The sequence below is a fragment of the Sprattus sprattus genome (genome assembly GCF_963457725.1).
Source record: "Sprattus sprattus genome assembly, chromosome: 1".
Lineage (NCBI taxonomy): Eukaryota > Metazoa > Chordata > Actinopteri > Clupeiformes > Clupeidae > Sprattus > Sprattus sprattus.
Genome location: NC_137920.1, coordinates 62341034 through 62360270, shown reverse-complemented (window position 1 = coordinate 62360270; position 19237 = coordinate 62341034). Strand labels below are relative to the sequence as shown.

At 39.8% G+C, this 19237-nt stretch overlaps 4 protein-coding genes across 4 annotated transcripts in view; all 4 read right to left on the bottom strand.

Annotated features, from left to right (window-relative positions):
* LOC308364290 (protocadherin gamma-A11-like) overlaps positions 1-19237 on the bottom strand; it is a gene marked incomplete at its 5' end in the record, with an annotated part of 212701 nt that overhangs the window by 91394 nt on the left and 102070 nt on the right. The window lies entirely within an intron of this gene.
* Positions 229-13750, bottom strand: LOC308365699 (protocadherin gamma-A11-like; the record flags this gene model as incomplete). The annotated part of the gene is made up of 3 exons (XM_080839218.1): positions 229-236; positions 1699-3546; positions 13375-13750. The coding sequence occupies 3 exons, from the start codon at positions 13748-13750 to the stop codon at positions 229-231; spliced, it is 2232 nt and encodes a 743-aa protein (XP_080695344.1).
* On the bottom strand, positions 6304-8766 carry LOC308365763 (protocadherin gamma-A11-like; the record flags this gene model as incomplete). The annotated part of the gene is made up of 1 exon (XM_080839351.1): positions 6304-8766. One exon carries the CDS (start codon positions 8764-8766, stop codon positions 6304-6306), a length of 2463 nt encoding a protein of 820 aa, XP_080695477.1.
* LOC308364365 (protocadherin gamma-A11-like) lies at positions 16315-18708 on the bottom strand (the record flags this gene model as incomplete). The annotated part of the gene is made up of 1 exon (XM_080837487.1): positions 16315-18708. The coding sequence occupies one exon, from the start codon at positions 18706-18708 to the stop codon at positions 16315-16317; it is 2394 nt and encodes a 797-aa protein (XP_080693613.1).

Genomic DNA, 19237 nt, shown 5'->3' with positions numbered 1-19237 from the left:
TACAAGTTAATCCTCACCGGATGGTAAATAGAGGGAAAGAAAGAGACAGAGAAAATTACAACACAAATCCTCAATACAGACTCGAAAAGGACTGACAGATTTAGTCTTCCAGCTTTCGCGATGAACTGACGTGCAGTGGAGGCCTATATCAATTTAAATATGATTCCAGTGGGTGGAACTGTAACACTTATGAAACTAAGCCGGTCTATGGCGACACTCAGAGTTCTGTTAGGCAACTACAGTGGGAGATGAGAAAAGTGGGCATCAACTTTAATCATTACATTCAAAATATCACACATTGTTTGCGAAACTGCATCTGTGTGATTTTCGAAAAATGGAACATGTAATACATATTATTAAGCCAGTTGTTAATTCTAATATGAACTGTTGCTATTACTTTACCACATGTGGACAATATTACTGCAGACACACAGCCAGAAGACACATACATGCCTGGATCTATCTGCCACTTATAGCATGTGACGATGTGTCGTCACTACAGATGTGCTCTGACTGCTGTGCATTCAACCTGTTCTGGCGTTGCGGTAAGAGTGCATGTTTGGCACCCTGTAGACTTTGGTTCAAGTTTGGGTTGGGTGACTACGCTCTTCCTTTGCTAAATAGCACCACTACTTTACAACAAAAACGACTATAATATAAAGAGTAGCAGGATTGCATTTCTAACTATATAAAACAAGTATTATTAATTAATTCACTTATACACTAGGATCAAGTTAATTTTCTTCACAATGGAATATATCTCTGTGAAAGCAGATTTGTGGCAAAATGTATTGTTATGCTTTCCCCTGAATCAGGAACTGATCCTATGCTAATTTCTCCTTTGGCTTAACACAGATTCTAAAGGCATGCTATACTCAACAACAAAAAAAGAAAGGCAAATTAGTAAGATTAAATAGCGGTCGTATGCCAACCCACAGCACTGTTCCACAAGAGTACACAACTATCTTCACTTTTACAAAATAATTGATGACAAAACATGAACTTAAAGTCACAAGCTTGTTGGGTTTAGATTTGGAGTAAGACAAAGAAATACTAAAATAGACAATGTGCTGTGTCTGTCCAGCAGTGCTTAGTGTTTATGTTGAAATTCCAAGCCACTGTTCCCAACAGAAGACAAATGTTATTAAGTCTGTTAAAGCTTCAACATATGTATTTAAGAAAAATACATTAAAATGCCATAATACTGAGTAATGATGCCATGCCATAATACAGATAAGTCTATAGCTAGTCATCTTTGAGTTATATGTTTTGGAATGTTTATGAAACTGTGAAAGTTGGTGAGGTTTAGATGATAACGTGCCACTTCAAGTCCATTAAAAAAAATGTGCATCCTGCATTATACATCTGACTTTATAATATACTCATTCCTATCTAGTCCAGACACACTGACATCCACCTAAATGCACTTACAGTATGTACACCTCTTTTATGACAATATGATGGAAATAGTATTATATTACATTATATCTGTGTTTACAACTTTAAAGCCAATATGGATCTACTGTCCTTGTGTGATAATAATATAAAATAGTAATAATAATAGGAACATTGCTTTGAGCTCAATTCGCAAAATAAAAGGAAAAAGTATTATGGAAATAATTACCAGAGTGGAGCATTTCGATCCAGTGAAGTCAAGACATTCACTACTCTGCCCTGGATTCTTTGGTAAGGTGTTACCGGCAAACAGTGTGTTGTCATTATAAGAGCTGACAAACTTGAAGTCGCTGGTACGAGACCCCGTAGTCATATAGGCATCGTAATTATAAGCACTACGGAGAGTCCCAGTTCCATCAATGTCTGCATAGTTTGGAGGTAAATATGCACTGGGAATGGCTACTGCTCCATCAAACAACAGTCTGGGCTTCCTCCTATGACACAACCTCACAGCAATGATCAGGATGATGAAAGTGAGGAAAAAGGTAGAAACAGACACCAGAGCAATGATCAGATAAGATGTGAGTTTTGAATTGCTCTCCTCATAAGACATGTCTTTTAGTTCAGGAACTTCAGCCAAGTTATCAGAGATGAGTAAATATACGGCACAGGTTGTAGAGAGAGAGGGTTGTCCGTTATCTTTCACTGAGATAACAAGGTTCTGTTTCATGCTGTCAGATTCAGAAATGTCCCTCTGAGCCCTGATCTCTCCACTGTGGAGACCAATAGTGAAAAGTCCCGGATCAGTCGACTTCACAATCTGATATGACAGCCACGCATTCTGTCCAGAGTCAGCATCAACAGCGATCACTTTGGAGACCAGCGAGCCAGAAAGAGCAGCTTTAGGAACCATCTCAGTCATGAAGGAGTTTCCTTCTGGAGTAGGGTATAATATCTGAGGAGAGTTATCATTCTCATCTGTTATGAACACACTCACAGTCACGTTGCTGCTGAGTGGAGGAGAACCATTGTCTCTGGCTACAACCTGAACTTTGAAGCTTCTGAACTGCTCATAGTCAAAGGCCCTCACAGCATGGATCACCCCTGTGTCTCCATTAATGGATAAATATGAGGAGACCGGAACACCATTGACCTCACTGGGCAACAGAGAGTAGAACACTGTGCCATTCTGTCTCCAGTCTGGATCTCTCGCAGTAACAGAACAGACAGAGGAGCCAGGCTTGTTATTCTCAGTCACATATGCACTGTAAGACTGCTCCTCAAATACAGGTGGGTTATCATTTACATCAGATACAGAGAGGTGTACAGTCTTGGATGATGACAATGGTGGATTGCCTTCGTCAGTGGCTATGAGAGTTATATTATAGTCTGTGATCTGTTCACGGTCCAATTCACCTGTTGTGACCAGGGAATAGTAGTTTTCAATAGATGGATTTAACTTAAAGGGAACATTTTGTTGAATAGTGCAGCGCACCTGGCGGTTGCCCTCTGAGTCTTCATCCTGCACATTAATAATGCCTACCTCTGTACCAGGAGCAGCATTTTCAGGAATTAGATTTTTCAATGATTTAATATTAATCACTGGTGCATTATCATTCACATCACTCACATCTATAACAATTTTTGCACTTGAGGCCAAACCTGAGCCATCCTTTGCCTGAACTCTGATTTCATAATGACTCTCCTCCTCAAAATCTATTTGCCCAGATACTGTAATCTCTCCTGTCACCTTATGTATTGTAAAGAGTTTTGCTACTTTACCGGCTAGGAGACTGAATTCATAAGTGACTTGTCCATTTGCTCCTTCATCTGCATCTGTGGCACTTACAGTTATAACTGAAGTACCTAAAGGGGAGTTTTCAGGTAGACTGACTTGGTAAAGGGGTTGACTGAATACCGGTAGGTTATCGTTAACATCCAAGATCGTGACGTGTATCGTTACACTACCCGATCTCTGAGGAGGGCCTCCATCTATAGCGGTAAGCAACAACGACAGGTCGTGCTGCTGTTCACGGTCCAGTTCTTTGTCTAACACCAATTCGCTGTATTTCACTCCATCGGAATTAGACTGCACTGATAACGTGAAATGGTCGTTCTTTTCAAGCGAATAGCTTTGAATGCTGTTTTTACCTACATCCGAGTCATGCGCAACATCCAAAGGAAAGCGTGCGCCTTTATCCGCTGATTCTGGAATTAACAATTTAATTTCATCGTTAGGGAACTGAGGTGAGTTATCATTTATATCCTGAATTTGCAATAATATGTTATGCAGCTCCAATGGGTTTTCTAATAGTAATTCATATTTTAAAGAGCATGGAGTTTTCGAGCTGCATATTTCTTCCCTGTCTATTCTTTCAGCAATCATCAGTTGACCTGTCTGGGCATTTAATTCGCAATACCGTTTGCGACTACCCTTCAGATCTATAAGGGCATTCCGCAGTGATAATCCTCGGGCAGCGAGTCCGAGATCTTTCGCTATATTTCCAACCACAGCTCCTCGTTTCATCTCTTCTGGTATTGAATAGGTAAAATCGCCATGACTCCCTCGAAATCCGATGATCAAAAACGCCACCCATAGCATTCCATTTGGAAACAAGAATGAACTGAATCCTGTCTCCATCTCAGTATAGGCGTATGTGTTCGGCAGCAGGAACACCAAAACGTTAACGAGTACAAAAGAATGTTGATATCCAAAACTGCAGAGTAATGCACACCCGGTCTTGTTCACCACAACGTATGGTATGGTTTGCCTCTGTGCATTTTGGATTTAAATATTACAACAGAGGGTGGAGATGGGGTTTAAAGTGTCCAACGTTGGTCGATGGCGACACCCGGAGTACTCTAATAAAACTACAAGAAACCAGATGAAAATCTGCGTATGGTGTCAAATAGAAAAAGACTGTACTGTGCAAACACCCCAAATTATTCTGTACCTGGTCTCAAAACATTATAATAAAACAAACCACACACACTGTAAAATCATCTAAATCATATGTCTTTTGTGGGTATGTGTGTAGAATAAATGTTTGTAATTTAGCACCCCTTTCAGGTGATATACACACACTTAAGGGAATGGTGGGATTTAGTATGAGTGAGTAAACTGTAAGATTAATTCAGCATTGCACTAAAATGTGTTTTCAACAAAACAATTATATGGTTACTTCACACATTTCTTTGATAGCAGAAAAATTGTTCCTCCAGTTAACTTGATTTCACAAGATATTACAAGAGGCACTCATCAGTCTTACTGATGCATACAATTGCTGTACCGTAATGATGTAAAGTTTTTGGGACGAAAGCTTCTGATACATAGATATTGTTGAAAATGTTTCCGTGCCACATTCACATACACATTAATGTAGTCTCTTTGGTATACTCTTACAGCCTTTCAAAAGAGTGAACTACAGTAAGATACTTAAAATACAGGTTGTGGCAATGGTATACCCAAGACACAGTAAATTAACTTAATTTCAAAATGTCTAGATCTAGATTGTTAATGACTGACAGTTTTTCGGTTTAACATGATTTTAAATGCTGGCTGAGCAAGGATGAACCTAACTGATGTTTGTACAGCCAGACTTTACTGTTAAAATGTACTGTTAGAGAGGGGAATGCCAGATATATGCAGGACATCTGCCTCTAAACATTTCCAGTAGTTGACTCTGCAATGGACTTGGCAGTAATATGGCACAGAAGTGCCTGATTTCTGACAGATCAGAACCAGATTCACTTCATTCAGCTTCTCTTTTGGTCCTATTTAATTTCTCATGCATTTATTCAACTACTGTCAGGCTAAAGGGATGGCTTTCACTTGCCAACGAAATCTAATGTATCCCCTATAGAATGCCAATGTATCCCCTGTGTGAGATTCCATTTTTGTATACGGATACTAATGTAGCTAGCTGCCCAGTAGACAGTACAGTTGAATGGTGTCAGTATATATGGTGTGATGCAAAGAACCACAGCCAGAGAAAGTCTTTGGACACTTTCACAACTGCCTGAATAACAAACCCATAAATAGAGAACCAGCAACTCCAGCAAAAGTATTACTATAGTGCAGCCTTAACAGGTATCTCAGTATTACCTGTTTATATATTACTTTGAACAAAGTTGAAAAGAGAGTTTGATGGAAATTACATGCGAGTGGAAGTCAGCATAGATTGAGAAAAGCACCCTTAACAGTTAACCAGACCAGTCATTTGCCTTGAACTGATTATGGCAGTCTGACAAAACGAGCATGGCACAAAATATACAAACCACTACAAACTGCCCCACCTAAGATACATATTAGCGACATCCTTCACAGTCACCTTTACAGCAACCACTCCTCAAAAACAAGGCAACAAATGAGTCTGTGATTTACAACCTGCTTCACAGAAAATCACATTCATTGCTAACATTGCAAAACAGACACAGCTACTGCATGGAAGAGAATCAATCCTAATCATCCATTTCCTCTAAATCTAAATATTCAGAGCCAGTGGTGTGCATACTGTTCAATTTGTTTCCCTTTCCAAACTTAAGAAAGGGGTTGGATCTCAGAATGATCCACATACGTGTAATATGACATTATATAGACTAGTACCACAAGATCACGAAAACACACTGCACTTTTCACCAACTTATCATGACCTCAATCACCGCTCCGACCTCCAAAACATTATTAGTAGTTAAAACGACCAAATAAGACAACAACCCCAGTTTTAACCTCACTATTATTATCTCTCCTTTAAGAAGACCTGACATATTCCCTGAAGGATTTTCACTTGATTTTGGTTAAAAAATTGATAACATTATTTCATATAATTTAGGTTAAGAGAAAGCCAACAGTCAGGATGCTAAATAGCTGGGATAAAAAACTACAAGTATATTTAGGCTAATCATATGTCATGTTATGCATATAGATGTGAAACTACTAAAGGGACTGTTTACCAGAGTAGAAAACTTTGATCCAACATCTGTGAAATCAAGACAGTCACTGTTGTCATGTGGGTTCTTCTGTAGTGTATTTCCAGCAGACAGAGTGTTATCATTGTAAGAGCTGACAAACTTGAAGTCACTGGTACGGGAGCCTGTGGTCATATAGGCGTCATAGTTGTAAGTGCTGCGGAGAGTTCCAGTTCCATCAACATCTGCATAATGAGGAGGTAAATATGCACTGGGAATGGCTACTGCTCCATCAAACAACAGTCTAGGTTTTTGCCACCGACAAATCCTCAGTGACACAATTAGGATAATGAAAGTGAAAAAGAATGTTGAAACAGACACCAGAGCAATGATCAGATAAGATGTGAGTTTAGAATTGTTCTCCTCAAAAGACATGTCTTTCAGTTCAGGAACTTCAGCCAAGTTATCAGAGATGAGTAAATATACGGCACAGGTTGTAGAGAGAGAGGGCTGTCCGTTATCTTTCACTGAGATCACAAGGTTCTGCTTCATGCTGTCAGATTCAGAAATGTCCCTCTGAGCCCTGATCTCTCCACTGTGGAGACCAATAGTGAAAAGTCCCGGATCAGTCGACTTCACAATCTGATATGACAGCCACGCGTTCTGTCCAGAGTCAGCATCAACAGCGATCACTTTGGAGACCAGCGAGCCAGAAAGAGCAGCTTTAGGAACCATCTCAGTCATGAAGGAGTTTCCTTCTGGAGTAGGGTATAATATCTGAGGAGAGTTATCATTCTCATCTGTTATGAACACACTCACAGTCACGTTGCTGCTGAGTGGAGGAGAACCATTGTCTCTGGCTACAACCTGAACTTTGAAGCTTCTGAACTGCTCATAGTCAAAGGGCCTCACAGCATGGATCACACCTGTGTCTCCATTAATGGATAAATATGAGGAGACCGGAACACCATTGACCTCACTGGGCAACAGAGAGTAGAACACTGTGCCATTCTGTCTCCAGTCTGGGTCTCTCGCAGTAACAGAACAGACAGAGGAGCCAGGCTTGTTATTTTCAATCACATATGTGTTGTAAGACTGCTCCGCAAATATAGGTGGATTATCATTTACATCAGATACAGATAACTGGATTGTCTTGGAGGATGACAGTGGTGGATTGCCTTCATCAGTGGCCGTGAGAGTTATATTATAGTTTGAGATCTGTTCACGGTCTAATTCACCTGTTGTAACCAGGGAATAGTAGTTTTCAATAGATGGATTTAACTTAAAAGGCACATTTTGCTGAATAGTGCAACGCACCTGGCGGTTTCCCTCTGAGTCTTCATCCTGCACATTAATAATGCCCACCTCTGTACCAGGTGCAGCATTTTCAGGAACTGGGTTTTTCAAAGATTTAACATAAATTACAGGTGCATTGTCATTCACGTCAGTTATATCAATAATGACTTTTGCACTTGAGGCTAAACCAACGCCATCCTTAGCTTGAACTGTTATTTCATAATCAGTCTCGTCTTCAAAGTCTATTGGTCCAGCTACTTTGATCTCTCCACTAACCTTATCTATTGTAAAAAGTCTGTCTGCTTTGTCAGATATAAGGCTAAATACATAAGTGACCTCCCCGTTGATGCCTTCATCTGCGTCTATAGCACTTGTGGTGACAACCAGAGTTTCTAAAGGGGAGTTTTCAGATAGACTGACTTTATAAACTGGTTGACTGAATACAGGTCGATTATCGTTAATGTCCAAGACAGTGACGTGTATCATTGCACTTCCCGATCTCTGAGGAGAGCCTCCATCTATAGCGGTAAGCAACAACGACATCTCCTGCTGCTGTTCACGGTCGAGCTCTTTGTCTAAAACCAATTCGCTGTATTTCACTCCATCAGCATTAGAATGAAGAGATAAACTGAAATAGTCATTCTTAGCCAATGTATAGCTTTGAACGCGGTTTCTACCCACATCCGAGTCTTTCGCCATGTCCAAGGAAAAGCGTGCGCCCTTTACAGCTGATTCTGGAATCGACAGTTTAATTTCATCGGTTGGAAAACTAGGTGAGTTGTCATTTATATCCTGAATTTGCAATAAGATTCTATGTAACTCCAGTGGATTTTCCATGACTAATTCGTATTTCAACGAACACACTATTTTTGATCCACACATTTCCTCCCTATCAATTTTTTCAGCAATAGTTAGTTCACCTGTCTGGACATTTAGATCACAATACCGTTTTCGACTGCCTTTCAAATCAATTCGAGCATTGCGCATTGATAATCCCCTGCCATCCAATCCGAGATCCTTTGCTATATTTCCAACCACAGTTCCTTGTTTCATCTCCTCTGGAATCGAATATGTTAGATCGCCATTACTGCAGCAAAATCTGAGACTGAAAAATACCATCCAAAGCATTCTATTTGGAACCAAGAAACCACTGATTTCTGCTCTCATGTCGATAGTCGATGTATCAATGCTGTTAGTCCGTGTGGGTTAAAAAAAAGTAAAATACAGTCTTTGGTAAAGCACTAAAATAGTAATATCCCAGATAGCACAAATGCACACTGTGTTTGGCTCATCACAACGCCAGGGTAGGGCTTGCTTCACAGTATTTACGATTTAAATATTCCAACAGTGGGTGGGGTGGTGAGAGTAAATTCACTACGTTAGTCAATAGCGACACTCGGAGTGCTACGGAGTAAACTACAACGAACGATAACATGGTTGAACATCTTGGGGTCTCTCTGTCTTTCTCTCTCTCTCTTTCTCATTTTAAACAACATTTTAGAACAAGTTTTTAAGTATACAAGTATGAACCCTGTATGTATTCATATATGGTGACCAAATGATGATTTGGAATGTTTTGCCTTTCCAGCTCAGTGGACAGTGCATTGTGTTGTGCATCAAAGCACAGAGACATTTATGAAAGACACTGGCTTTTTTAAATAGAGAGCTTTACCTCAAGGAACATTTGAAACATGTGAATTAAATAGATGGATTGGATATAGGTTATTATAGGTCTTGAATTATGATGTGAAGGTAAGTCAATGTTCCCCATGGTCTATTGAATCAACTGTACTGGACTTAAGCGTATTGATACAGCCTACTTTATTGTTTCTACTGGAAACATCAGAAACAATCTGTCTGACTCTACCTGATCCTATCTCATTAAACACTAGAACAGCAGAGACCAGAGGCGCACACAGCTGTAACAGACATTTCTGTTTTCCTCACTCCTCTGATATTTAAGCTATGCATGCCAATATAATACAGGCATATACACAAACATTTATGAAGTAAAGTATGAATCTTAACATCTTTAATATGTTTCCCATCAAAGTGCCCAATAAATAAAACAATGTAATCTGCCAGTGCCTTGACTTAAACTGTATTTCTATCGACAAGGTGAGTGGTGGCTTTCACTTTCATGAGAGCAATAGCACATCTGGAGATTTGAGTTTGTATGCTGCTATGGTGGATAGTGTCAGCCCATAAATGGCTGCTTCAGAATAGACTTATTCACATCCTTATTGACAAATGTAGTCTTTCCAAGCCAGTCCGTCTTAAAACAAAAACACACATGTTTCATGGTCTGCACTGTATCTCCCATCTAACCAAACAGCAAACAACTTCACATGACTTCACTCTGCTCCATGAATAAAAGCGTGAAAAGATCACACATTGTAATGTTTGGCCTAGTTGCCAAACATGGTAGAACACAATTAGTGTGATACAGCCACAACAAAAAGACCTTGGCTCTCTAAATAATCATAAATATATATAAAAAATGCATCCTTTGCAATTGTCAACAAAGGTGGATCTAAAAAACAACCCACTCAAAGATAAACAGAATGGAATAAACATGTATACTGTAGGTTATAGCACTAAAACAAATCCATGCCATGTATAACCCTAAGTTATGTAAGAGAACACTCCCTTCCCTTCAATATGTTGTGCACATTCAAGCCGATTTGCAATGAAAATGGGGGTAACACTATTTGGATAGTCCACCTACAGGAACTTTAAAAAAGAGTTTGTGCATATTCAAGTTCAGTCTTTCTGATTGTTCACTGAACACAACCTTAATCAAACCCAAACCCAATCCCTAACCTTACGTATATATTGTATTTAAAAGAATAACAACAGATAGTTTGTTTATAATCTAAGCATTTGTAGATAGTCTATATGGGGGCATCCAAAAAAAGTAGATTAGAAAAGGCAATCACATCAAACTAAGGTGAGGAATATGTCCTAGAGAAGAACAGTAGGTACGGAAATACACAAAATCATGCATTACACAATTAATCCATGGCTACATACGCAATACTACATAATAAGAGGCAGTGGTGTAGTGGTCCCTGGAGAAGTGGGTACACTCTTTTTTTTTTGTAAGCAGCCCATACAGCACAGGATAAACGCCCTGTTTTGAGAAGTGGTTAAACGCAATGCTGACTGAATAATAAGTGGGTATACTCTGTATACCTGCGTATACCCTGGACTACACCACTGATAAGAAGGATTTTATAACTAAATGAATAGCCATACAGTTTAAACACTGAAAACCCAGCTTTGCATGACGTCATACCAGCACTGCTTGGAAGTATATGCAATTGTGCCCATCAATATTAAATCCAACATTTTAAACAGTCTACACAAATCTTCCAATCTCATTATGGCATACATGTGTCAACACATAGGCTCATCTTCTCCATGGGTTAAATATTTGAAATAATAAAACGGTCCTGTTAAATTATAAGACTTTGAAGAATAGTTGAAAACCCAAAATAAGCTGAGGTACCAAAAGAGAAATCTAGCCCAGCAACACCGTTTATTTTCATTAAAAACAAACAATGATCTGACATGGCCTACTTGAGTACACTGAGCACGCTCATTAGACATAATAGCCATAGTGAAACTTAGCTATATGAGGTAAATCAGAGCCAAAAGCATGGGGAGAAGACTTTATGATTACTGATGCTGCCCCTCACTGATACGGCAAAGGCACCTAAATTGCTGCCATCATACTACATACCTTTCAGATGCCAATTTGAGGTATTTAGAAACTATTATTTTAAAGTAAAGGATGTTCAATTGTATGAAAGTAACTTGTTTAAGGGTGTATAACAGTTTTTACCAGAGTGGAGGACTTTGATCCATTATCAATGAAGTCAAGGAAGTCGCTATTGTCATGCGGGTTCTTCTGTAGTGTATTTCCAGCAGACAGAGTGTTGTCATTGTAAGATTGAACAAACTTGAAGTCACTGGTACGGGACCCTGTGGTCATATAGGCGTCATAGTTGTAAGTGCTGCGGAGCGTTCCAGTTCCATCAACCTCTGCATAATGAGGAGGTAAATATGCACTGGGAATGGCTACTGTTCCATCAAACAACAGCCTGGGCTTTGTCTTACGGCAAAGCCTCACAGAAATAATCAGAATGATGAAAGTGAGGAAAAAGGTAGAAACAGACACCAGAGCAATGATCAGATAAGATGTGAGTTTAGAATTGTTCTCCTCATAAGACATGTCTTTTAGTTCAGGAACTTCAGCCAAGTTATCAGAGATGAGTAAATATACGGCACAGGTCGTAGAGAGAGAGGGCTGTCCGTTATCTTTCACTGAGATCACAAGGTTCTGCTTCATGCTGTCAGATTCAGAAATGTCCCTCTGAGCCCTGATCTCTCCACTGTGGAGACCAATAGTGAAAAGTCCCGGATCAGTCGACTTGACGATCTGATATGACAGCCACGCATTCTGTCCAGAGTCAGCATCAACAGTGATCACTTTGGAGACCAGCGAGCCAGAAAGAGCAGCTTTAGGAACCATCTCAGTCATGAAGGAGTTTCCTTCTGGAGTAGGGTATAATATCTGAGGAGAGTTATCATTCTCATCTGTTATGAACACACTCACAGTCACGTTGCTGCTGAGTGGAGGAGAACCATTGTCTCTGGCTACAACCTGAACTTTGAAGCTTCTGAACTGCTCATAGTCAAAGGGCCTCACAGCATGGATCATCCCTGTGTCTCCATTAATGGATAAATATGAGGAGACCGGAACACCGTTGACCTCACTGGGCAACAGAGAGTAGAACACTGTGCCATTCTGTCTCCAGTCTGGATCTCTCGCAGTAACAGAACAGACAGAGGAGCCAGGCTTGTTATTCTCAGTCACATATGCGCTGTAGGACTGCTCATCAAATACAGGTGGATTATCATTTACATCAGCTACAGATAGATGAATTGTCTTAAAAGAAGACAGTGGTGGAGAGCCTTCATCAGTAGCTATCAGAGTTATATTGTAACCCGTGATCTGTTCACGGTCTAATTCGCTTGTAGTTACAAGGGAGTAATACTTTTTAATTGATGGAGTTAATTTAAAAGGAACATTTTGTTGAATGGTGCAATGCACTTGACTATTTCCCTCTGAGTCTTCATCCTGCACATGAATAATGCCCACCTCTGTACCAGGTGCAGCATTTTCAGGAATAAGATTGTTCAATGATTTAACGTTAATTACCGGTGCATTATCATTTACATCAGTTATATCTACAATAACTTTTGCAATTGAGGCTAAACCAAAGCCATCTTTTGCCTGAACTCTGATTTCATAATCAGGTTCATCCTCAAAGTCTATTGGTCCGGCTACTCTTATCTCTCCTGTAATTGTATCCATTGTAAAGAGTTTGGCTGCTTTACTGGATATGAGGCTAAATTCATAGGTGACTTCGCCATTAGCTCCTTCATCTGCATCAGTGGCAGTAACACAAAGAACCGTGGTGCCTAAGGCAGAATTTTCAGGTAGACTGACTTTATAAACAAGCTGACTAAATATTGGTAGGTTATCGTTAGTGTCCAAGACAGTGACGTGTATCGTTGCACTACCAGATTTCTGAGGAGAGCCTCCGTCAACAGCAGTAAGCAACAACGTCAGCTCCTGCTGTTCTTCACGGTCGAGCTCTTTGTCTAAAACCAGTCCGCTGTATTTCTCACCATCGGAATTAGTCTGTACTGCTAAACTGAAATGATCATTCTTCTCCAGCGAATAGCTTTTAATTCCGTTTCTACCCACATCAGAGTCCTGGGCCACATCCAAAGGAAAGCGTGCGCCTTTATCCGCTGATTCTGGAATTGACAGTTTAATGTCATCGTTTGGAAAGTGAGGTGAGTTGTCATTTATATCCTGGATTTGCACTAAGATTCCATGTAACTCCAAAGGCTTTTCCAAGACTAATTCATATTTCAAAATGCACGACGATTTCGAGCCACATATTTCCTCTCTGTCAATCCTTTCAGAAATCACTAGTTCACCTGTCTCGATATTCAATTCAAAAAACCTTTTGCGGTTACCATTCAAGTCTATTCGAGCACTGCGCTGCGACAGTCCTCTTGCATCGAGTCCGAGATCCTTTGCTATATTTCCGACCACAGCTCCTCGTTTCATTTCCTCTGGAATTGAATAGCTAAGATCGCCATGACTGCCGCAAAACCCGGTGATAAAAAATGCCATCCACAGCATTTTATTTGGAACCAAGAAACCACTGATTTCTGCTCTCATGTCGTTAATCGATTTATCAATGCTGTTAGTCCGTGTGGGTTAAACAAAGTAAAATACAGTCTTCCGTAAAGCACTAAAATAGTAATATCCCAGATAGCACAAATGCACACTGTGCTTGGTTCATCACACCGTCAGGGTATGGCTTGCTTCACAGTACGATTTAAATATTCCAACAGTGGGTGGGGTGGTGAGAGTAAATGCACTACGTTAGTCAATAGCGACACTCGGAGTGCTACGGAGTAAACTACAACGAACGATAACATGGTTGAACAACTTGGGGGTTCTCTGTCGTTCTCTCTCTCTCTCTCTCTCTCTCTCTTTCTCATGTTAAAAACATTTTAGAAAAAGTTCTTAAATATACAAGTATGAACCCTGGATGTATTCATACATGGTGATCAAATGATGAGTTGGAATGTTTTGCCTTTCCAGCGTATTGGACAGTGTATGCTGTTGTGTATCAAAGCACACAGACATTTATGAGAGACACTTGTTTTTTAAATAGAGACCTTTTCCTCAAGGAACATTTGAAACATGTGAATTAAATAGATTATTTAGATATAGGTTATTAAAAATAATGCAGTAAGTCTTGAATTATGATGTGAAGGTGAGTCAATGTTCCCCATGGTCTATAGTGAATCAACTGTACTGGACTTAAGCGCATTGATACAGCCTACTTTATTGTTTCTACTGGAAACATCACAAACAATCTGTCTGACTCTACATGACCCTATCTCATTAAACACTAGAACAGCAGACACCAGAGGTGTACACAGCTGTAACAGATATTTCCGTTTTCCTCACTCCTCTGATATTTAAGCTATGTATGCCAATATGATATAGGCATATACTGTACATATACACATACATTTATGAAGTAGAATATGTTTCGATCAAAGTGTCCAATAAATAAAACAATGTAATATGCCAGTGCCTTGCCTTTAACTGTATTTCTATCGACAAGGTGAGTGGTGGCTTTCACTTTCATGAAAGCAATACCACATCTGGAGATTTGTGTTTGTGCTAAGGTGGATAGTGTCAGCCCATAAATGGCTGCTTCAGAATGAATTCACCTCCTTAATGAAAAATGCTGTCTTTCTCAGCCAGTCCCTCTTAAAACAAAACACACATGTTTCATGCTCTGCACTCTATCTCCCATCTAACCAAGAGCAAACAACTTCACATGACTTCATTCTGCTCCATTCATAAACAGATGAAAAGATCACAGATTGTTCTGAAGCTGTAATGTTTGGCTTAGTTGCCAATCATGGTAGAACACAATTAGTGTGATACAGCCAGAAGAAATAGGCCTTGGCTCTCTAAACAATCATAAATATATCTAAAAAATGCATCCTTTGCATTTGTCAACAAAGGTGGGTCTAAAAAGATAAACAGAATGGAATAAACATGTATAGGTTATAGCACTAATACAAATCCATGCCATGTATAACCCTAAATGATATAAGAGAACACTACTTCCCTTCAATATGTTGTGCAAATTCAAATCTATTTGAAAAATGTGGGTAACACTATATTTGGATAGTCCACCTACAGGAACTTTAAAAAGGGTTTGTGCATATCAAGTTCAGTCTTTCTGATTGTTCACTGAACACAACCTTCATCAAATCCAAACCCAATCCCTAACCCTAACCATATGTATACATTGTAGATAAAAGAATAACAACAGATAGTTTGTTTATAATCTGAGCATTTGTAGTCTAAAGGAGCCATCCAAATAAAGTGTGACCAAATGGGCCCTGATTAGTAAAGGCAATCACATCAAACTAAGGTGAGGAATATGTCCTAGAGAAGAACTGTAGGTACACAAATAAACAAATACATGCATTACACAATTAATCCATGGCTACATACGCAATACTACATAATAAGAAGGCTTATAACTAAATTAAGTTAAACACTGAAAACCCAGCTTTGCATGACGTCATACCCGCACTGCTTGGAAGTTTAGGCAATTGTGCCCATCAATATTATAACCAACACTTTAAAATCTTCAAATCTCATTATGGCATACATGTGTCAACACATAGGCTCATCTTCTCTATGGGTTAAATATTTTAAATAATAAAACGGTCCTGTTAAATTATAAGACTTTGAAGAATAGTTGAAAACCCCAAAAAGGTACACAAAGAGAAATCTAGCCTAGCAACACTGTTTATTTTCATTAAAAACACCAATGAACTGACATGGTCTGCTTGAGTACACTGAGCACGCTCATTAGACATAATAGCTTAGCTATATGAGGTAAAAAAAAAGAGCCCAAAGCATGGGGAGAAAAGTTTATGATGACAGATGCTGCCCCTCACTGATACGGGAAAGGCACCAATCACTGCCATCAAACGACATACCTTTCAATTGAAGACTTGAGGTATTTAGAAACAATTATTTTAAAGTTAAGGATGTACAAACTGAATGAAACTAACTTTGGAGAATGATTAAGAGTGTTTGACAGTTTTTACCAGAGTGGAGAACTTTGATCCATTATCAATGAAGTCAAGGAAGTCGCTATTGTCATGTGGGTTCTTCTGTAGTGTATTTCCAGCAGACAGAGTGTTGTCATTGTAAGATTGAACAAACTTGAAGTCACTGGTACGGGAGCCAGTAGTCATATAGGCGTCATAGTTGTAAGTGCTGCGGAGAGTTCCAGTTCCATCAACCTCTGCATAATGAGGAGGTAAATATGCACTGGGGATGGCTACTGTTCCATCAAACAACAGCCTGGGCTTTGTCTTACGGCAAAGCCTCACAGAAATGATCAGAATGATAAAAGTGAGGAAAAAGGTAGAAACGGACACGAGAGCAATGATCAGATAAGATGTGAGTTTAGAATTGCTCTCCTCATAAGACATGTCTTTCAGTTCAGGAACTTCAGCCAAGTTATCAGAGATGAGTAAATATACTGCACAGGTTGTAGAGAGGGAGGGCTGTCCATTATCTTTCACTGAGATCACAAGGTTCTGTTTCATGCTGTCAGATTCAGAAATGTCCCTCTGAGCCCTGATCTCTCCACTGTGGACACCAATAGTGAAAAGTCCCAGATCAGTCGACTTCACGATCTGATATGACAGCCACGCGTTCTGTCCAGAGTCAGCATCAACAGCGATCACTTTGGAGACCAGCGAGCCAGAAAGAGCAGCTTTAGGAACCATCTCAGTCATGAAGGAGTTTCCTTCTGGAGTAGGGTATAATATCTGAGGAGAGTTATCATTCTCATCTGTTATGAACACACTCACAGTCACGTTGCTGCTGAGTGGAGGAGAACCATTGTCTCTGGCTACAACCTGAACTTTGAAGCTTCTGAACTGCTCATAGTCAAAGGACCTCACAGCATGGATCACCCCTGTGTCTCCATTAATGGATAAATATGAGGAGACCGGAACACCATTGACCTCACTGGGCAACAGAGAGTAAAACACTGTGCCATTCTGTCTCCAGTCTGGGTCTCTCGCAGTAACAGAACAGACAGAGGAGCCAGGCTTGTTATTCTCAGTGACATATGCGCTGTAGGACTGCTCCTCAAATACAGGTGCATTATCATTTACATCAGATACAGACAGATGGATTGTCTTGGAGGAAGACAGTGGTGGGGAGCCTTCATCAGTGGCCGTTAGAGTTATACTAAAGTTAGAGATCTGTTCACGGTCTAATTCGCTTGTTGTTACAAGGGAGTAGTATTTTTTAATAGATGGAATTAATTTAAATGGAACATTTTGTTGAATGGAGCAACGCACCTGACTATTTCCATCTGAATCTTCATCCTGAACATGAATAATGCCCACCTCTGTGCCTGGTGCAGCATTTTCAGGAATAGGATTTCTTAATGATTTAACATTAATTACAGGTGAGTTGTCATTTACATCAGTTATGTCTATAATAACTTTTGCGCTTGACGCTAAACCAAAACCATCCTTTGCCTGAACTCTGAATTCATAATCAAGTTCATCCTCAAAGTCTATTGGTCCAGCTACTCTTATCTGTCCTGTCATTTTATCCATCGTAAAGAGTTTGGATGCTTTAGCGGATATGAGACTGAATTCATAAGTGACTTCGCCATTTGCTCCTTCATCTGCATCAGTGGCACTTACTCTAACAGCCACGGTGCCTAACTCAGAATTTTCAGGTAGACTGACTTTATAAACAGGCTGACTAAATACTGGCCGATTATCGTTAGTGTCCAAGACAGTCACGTGAATCGTTGCACTACCAGATTTCTGAGGAGAGCCTCCATCAACAGCGGTAAGCAACAATGACAGCTCTTGCTGCTCTTCGCGGTCGAGCTCTTTGTCTAGAACCAACTCGCTGTATTTTACTCCATCGGAATTAGTCTGTACTGATAAAATGAAATGATCATTCTTCTCCAATATATAGCTTTGAATGCCGTTTCTTCCCACATCCGAGTCCTGGGCCACATCCAAAGGAAAGCGTGCGCCTTTAACCGCGGATTCTGGAATTGACAATTTAATGTCATCGTTTGGAAAGTGGGGTGAGTTGTCATTTACATCCTGTATTTGCAATAAGATTCCATGTAACTCCAATGGATTTTCCAAAACAAATTCATATTTCAAAGGGCACGAGGATTTTGAGCCACATATTTCCTCTCTATCAACCCTTTCAGAAATCACTAGTTCACCTGTCTCGGTATTTAATTCACAAAACCTTTTGCGGTTACCATTCAAGTCTATACGAGCCCTGCGCTGTGACAGTCCTCTTGCATCAAGTCCAAGATCCTTTGCTATATTTCCGACCACAGCTCCTCGTTTCATCTCTTCTGGAATTGAATAGCTCAGATCGCCATGACTGCCACGAAACCCGGTGATAAAAAACGCCATCCAGAGCAGTCCGTTTGTCTCAAAGAAATAACCGCATCCTATCTTCATATTTGCAGAGTCGATTAATCCCAACCTTTGTAGATTTTCGAAAGGTCGAAACACAATCACTACAGAAGACACACTAAGTATTTATGTCGTAGAGGAATGGCTTAAATGCTCAGTTTGCCCTCACCATACATCCACTGTCTAGTCTGCTTCAATGTATTGTACTTGAATATTATAACAGTGGGTGGAGAGGAACATTTAATTGCACTACGTTGGTCAATAGCGACACTCTGAGTAATCTATTAGAACTACAACGCAGTATTTTAATATATTTTCATCGATGGAGTTTTAGGGTGGTCAGTACCTTTACTTAGTCTTTCCTCCCTCCCTCTCTCGTTATGTTTATAATTGATTATAGAATACAGTAGAAAACCGAGTTAATATCCAAATATAGTAACACATAAAAAGTCAGTCGTATTTCTTTCAAAACTGTTGTGCAAACTGAATTACGGACATGCCATTTAAAAACCAACTGCAATTCAAA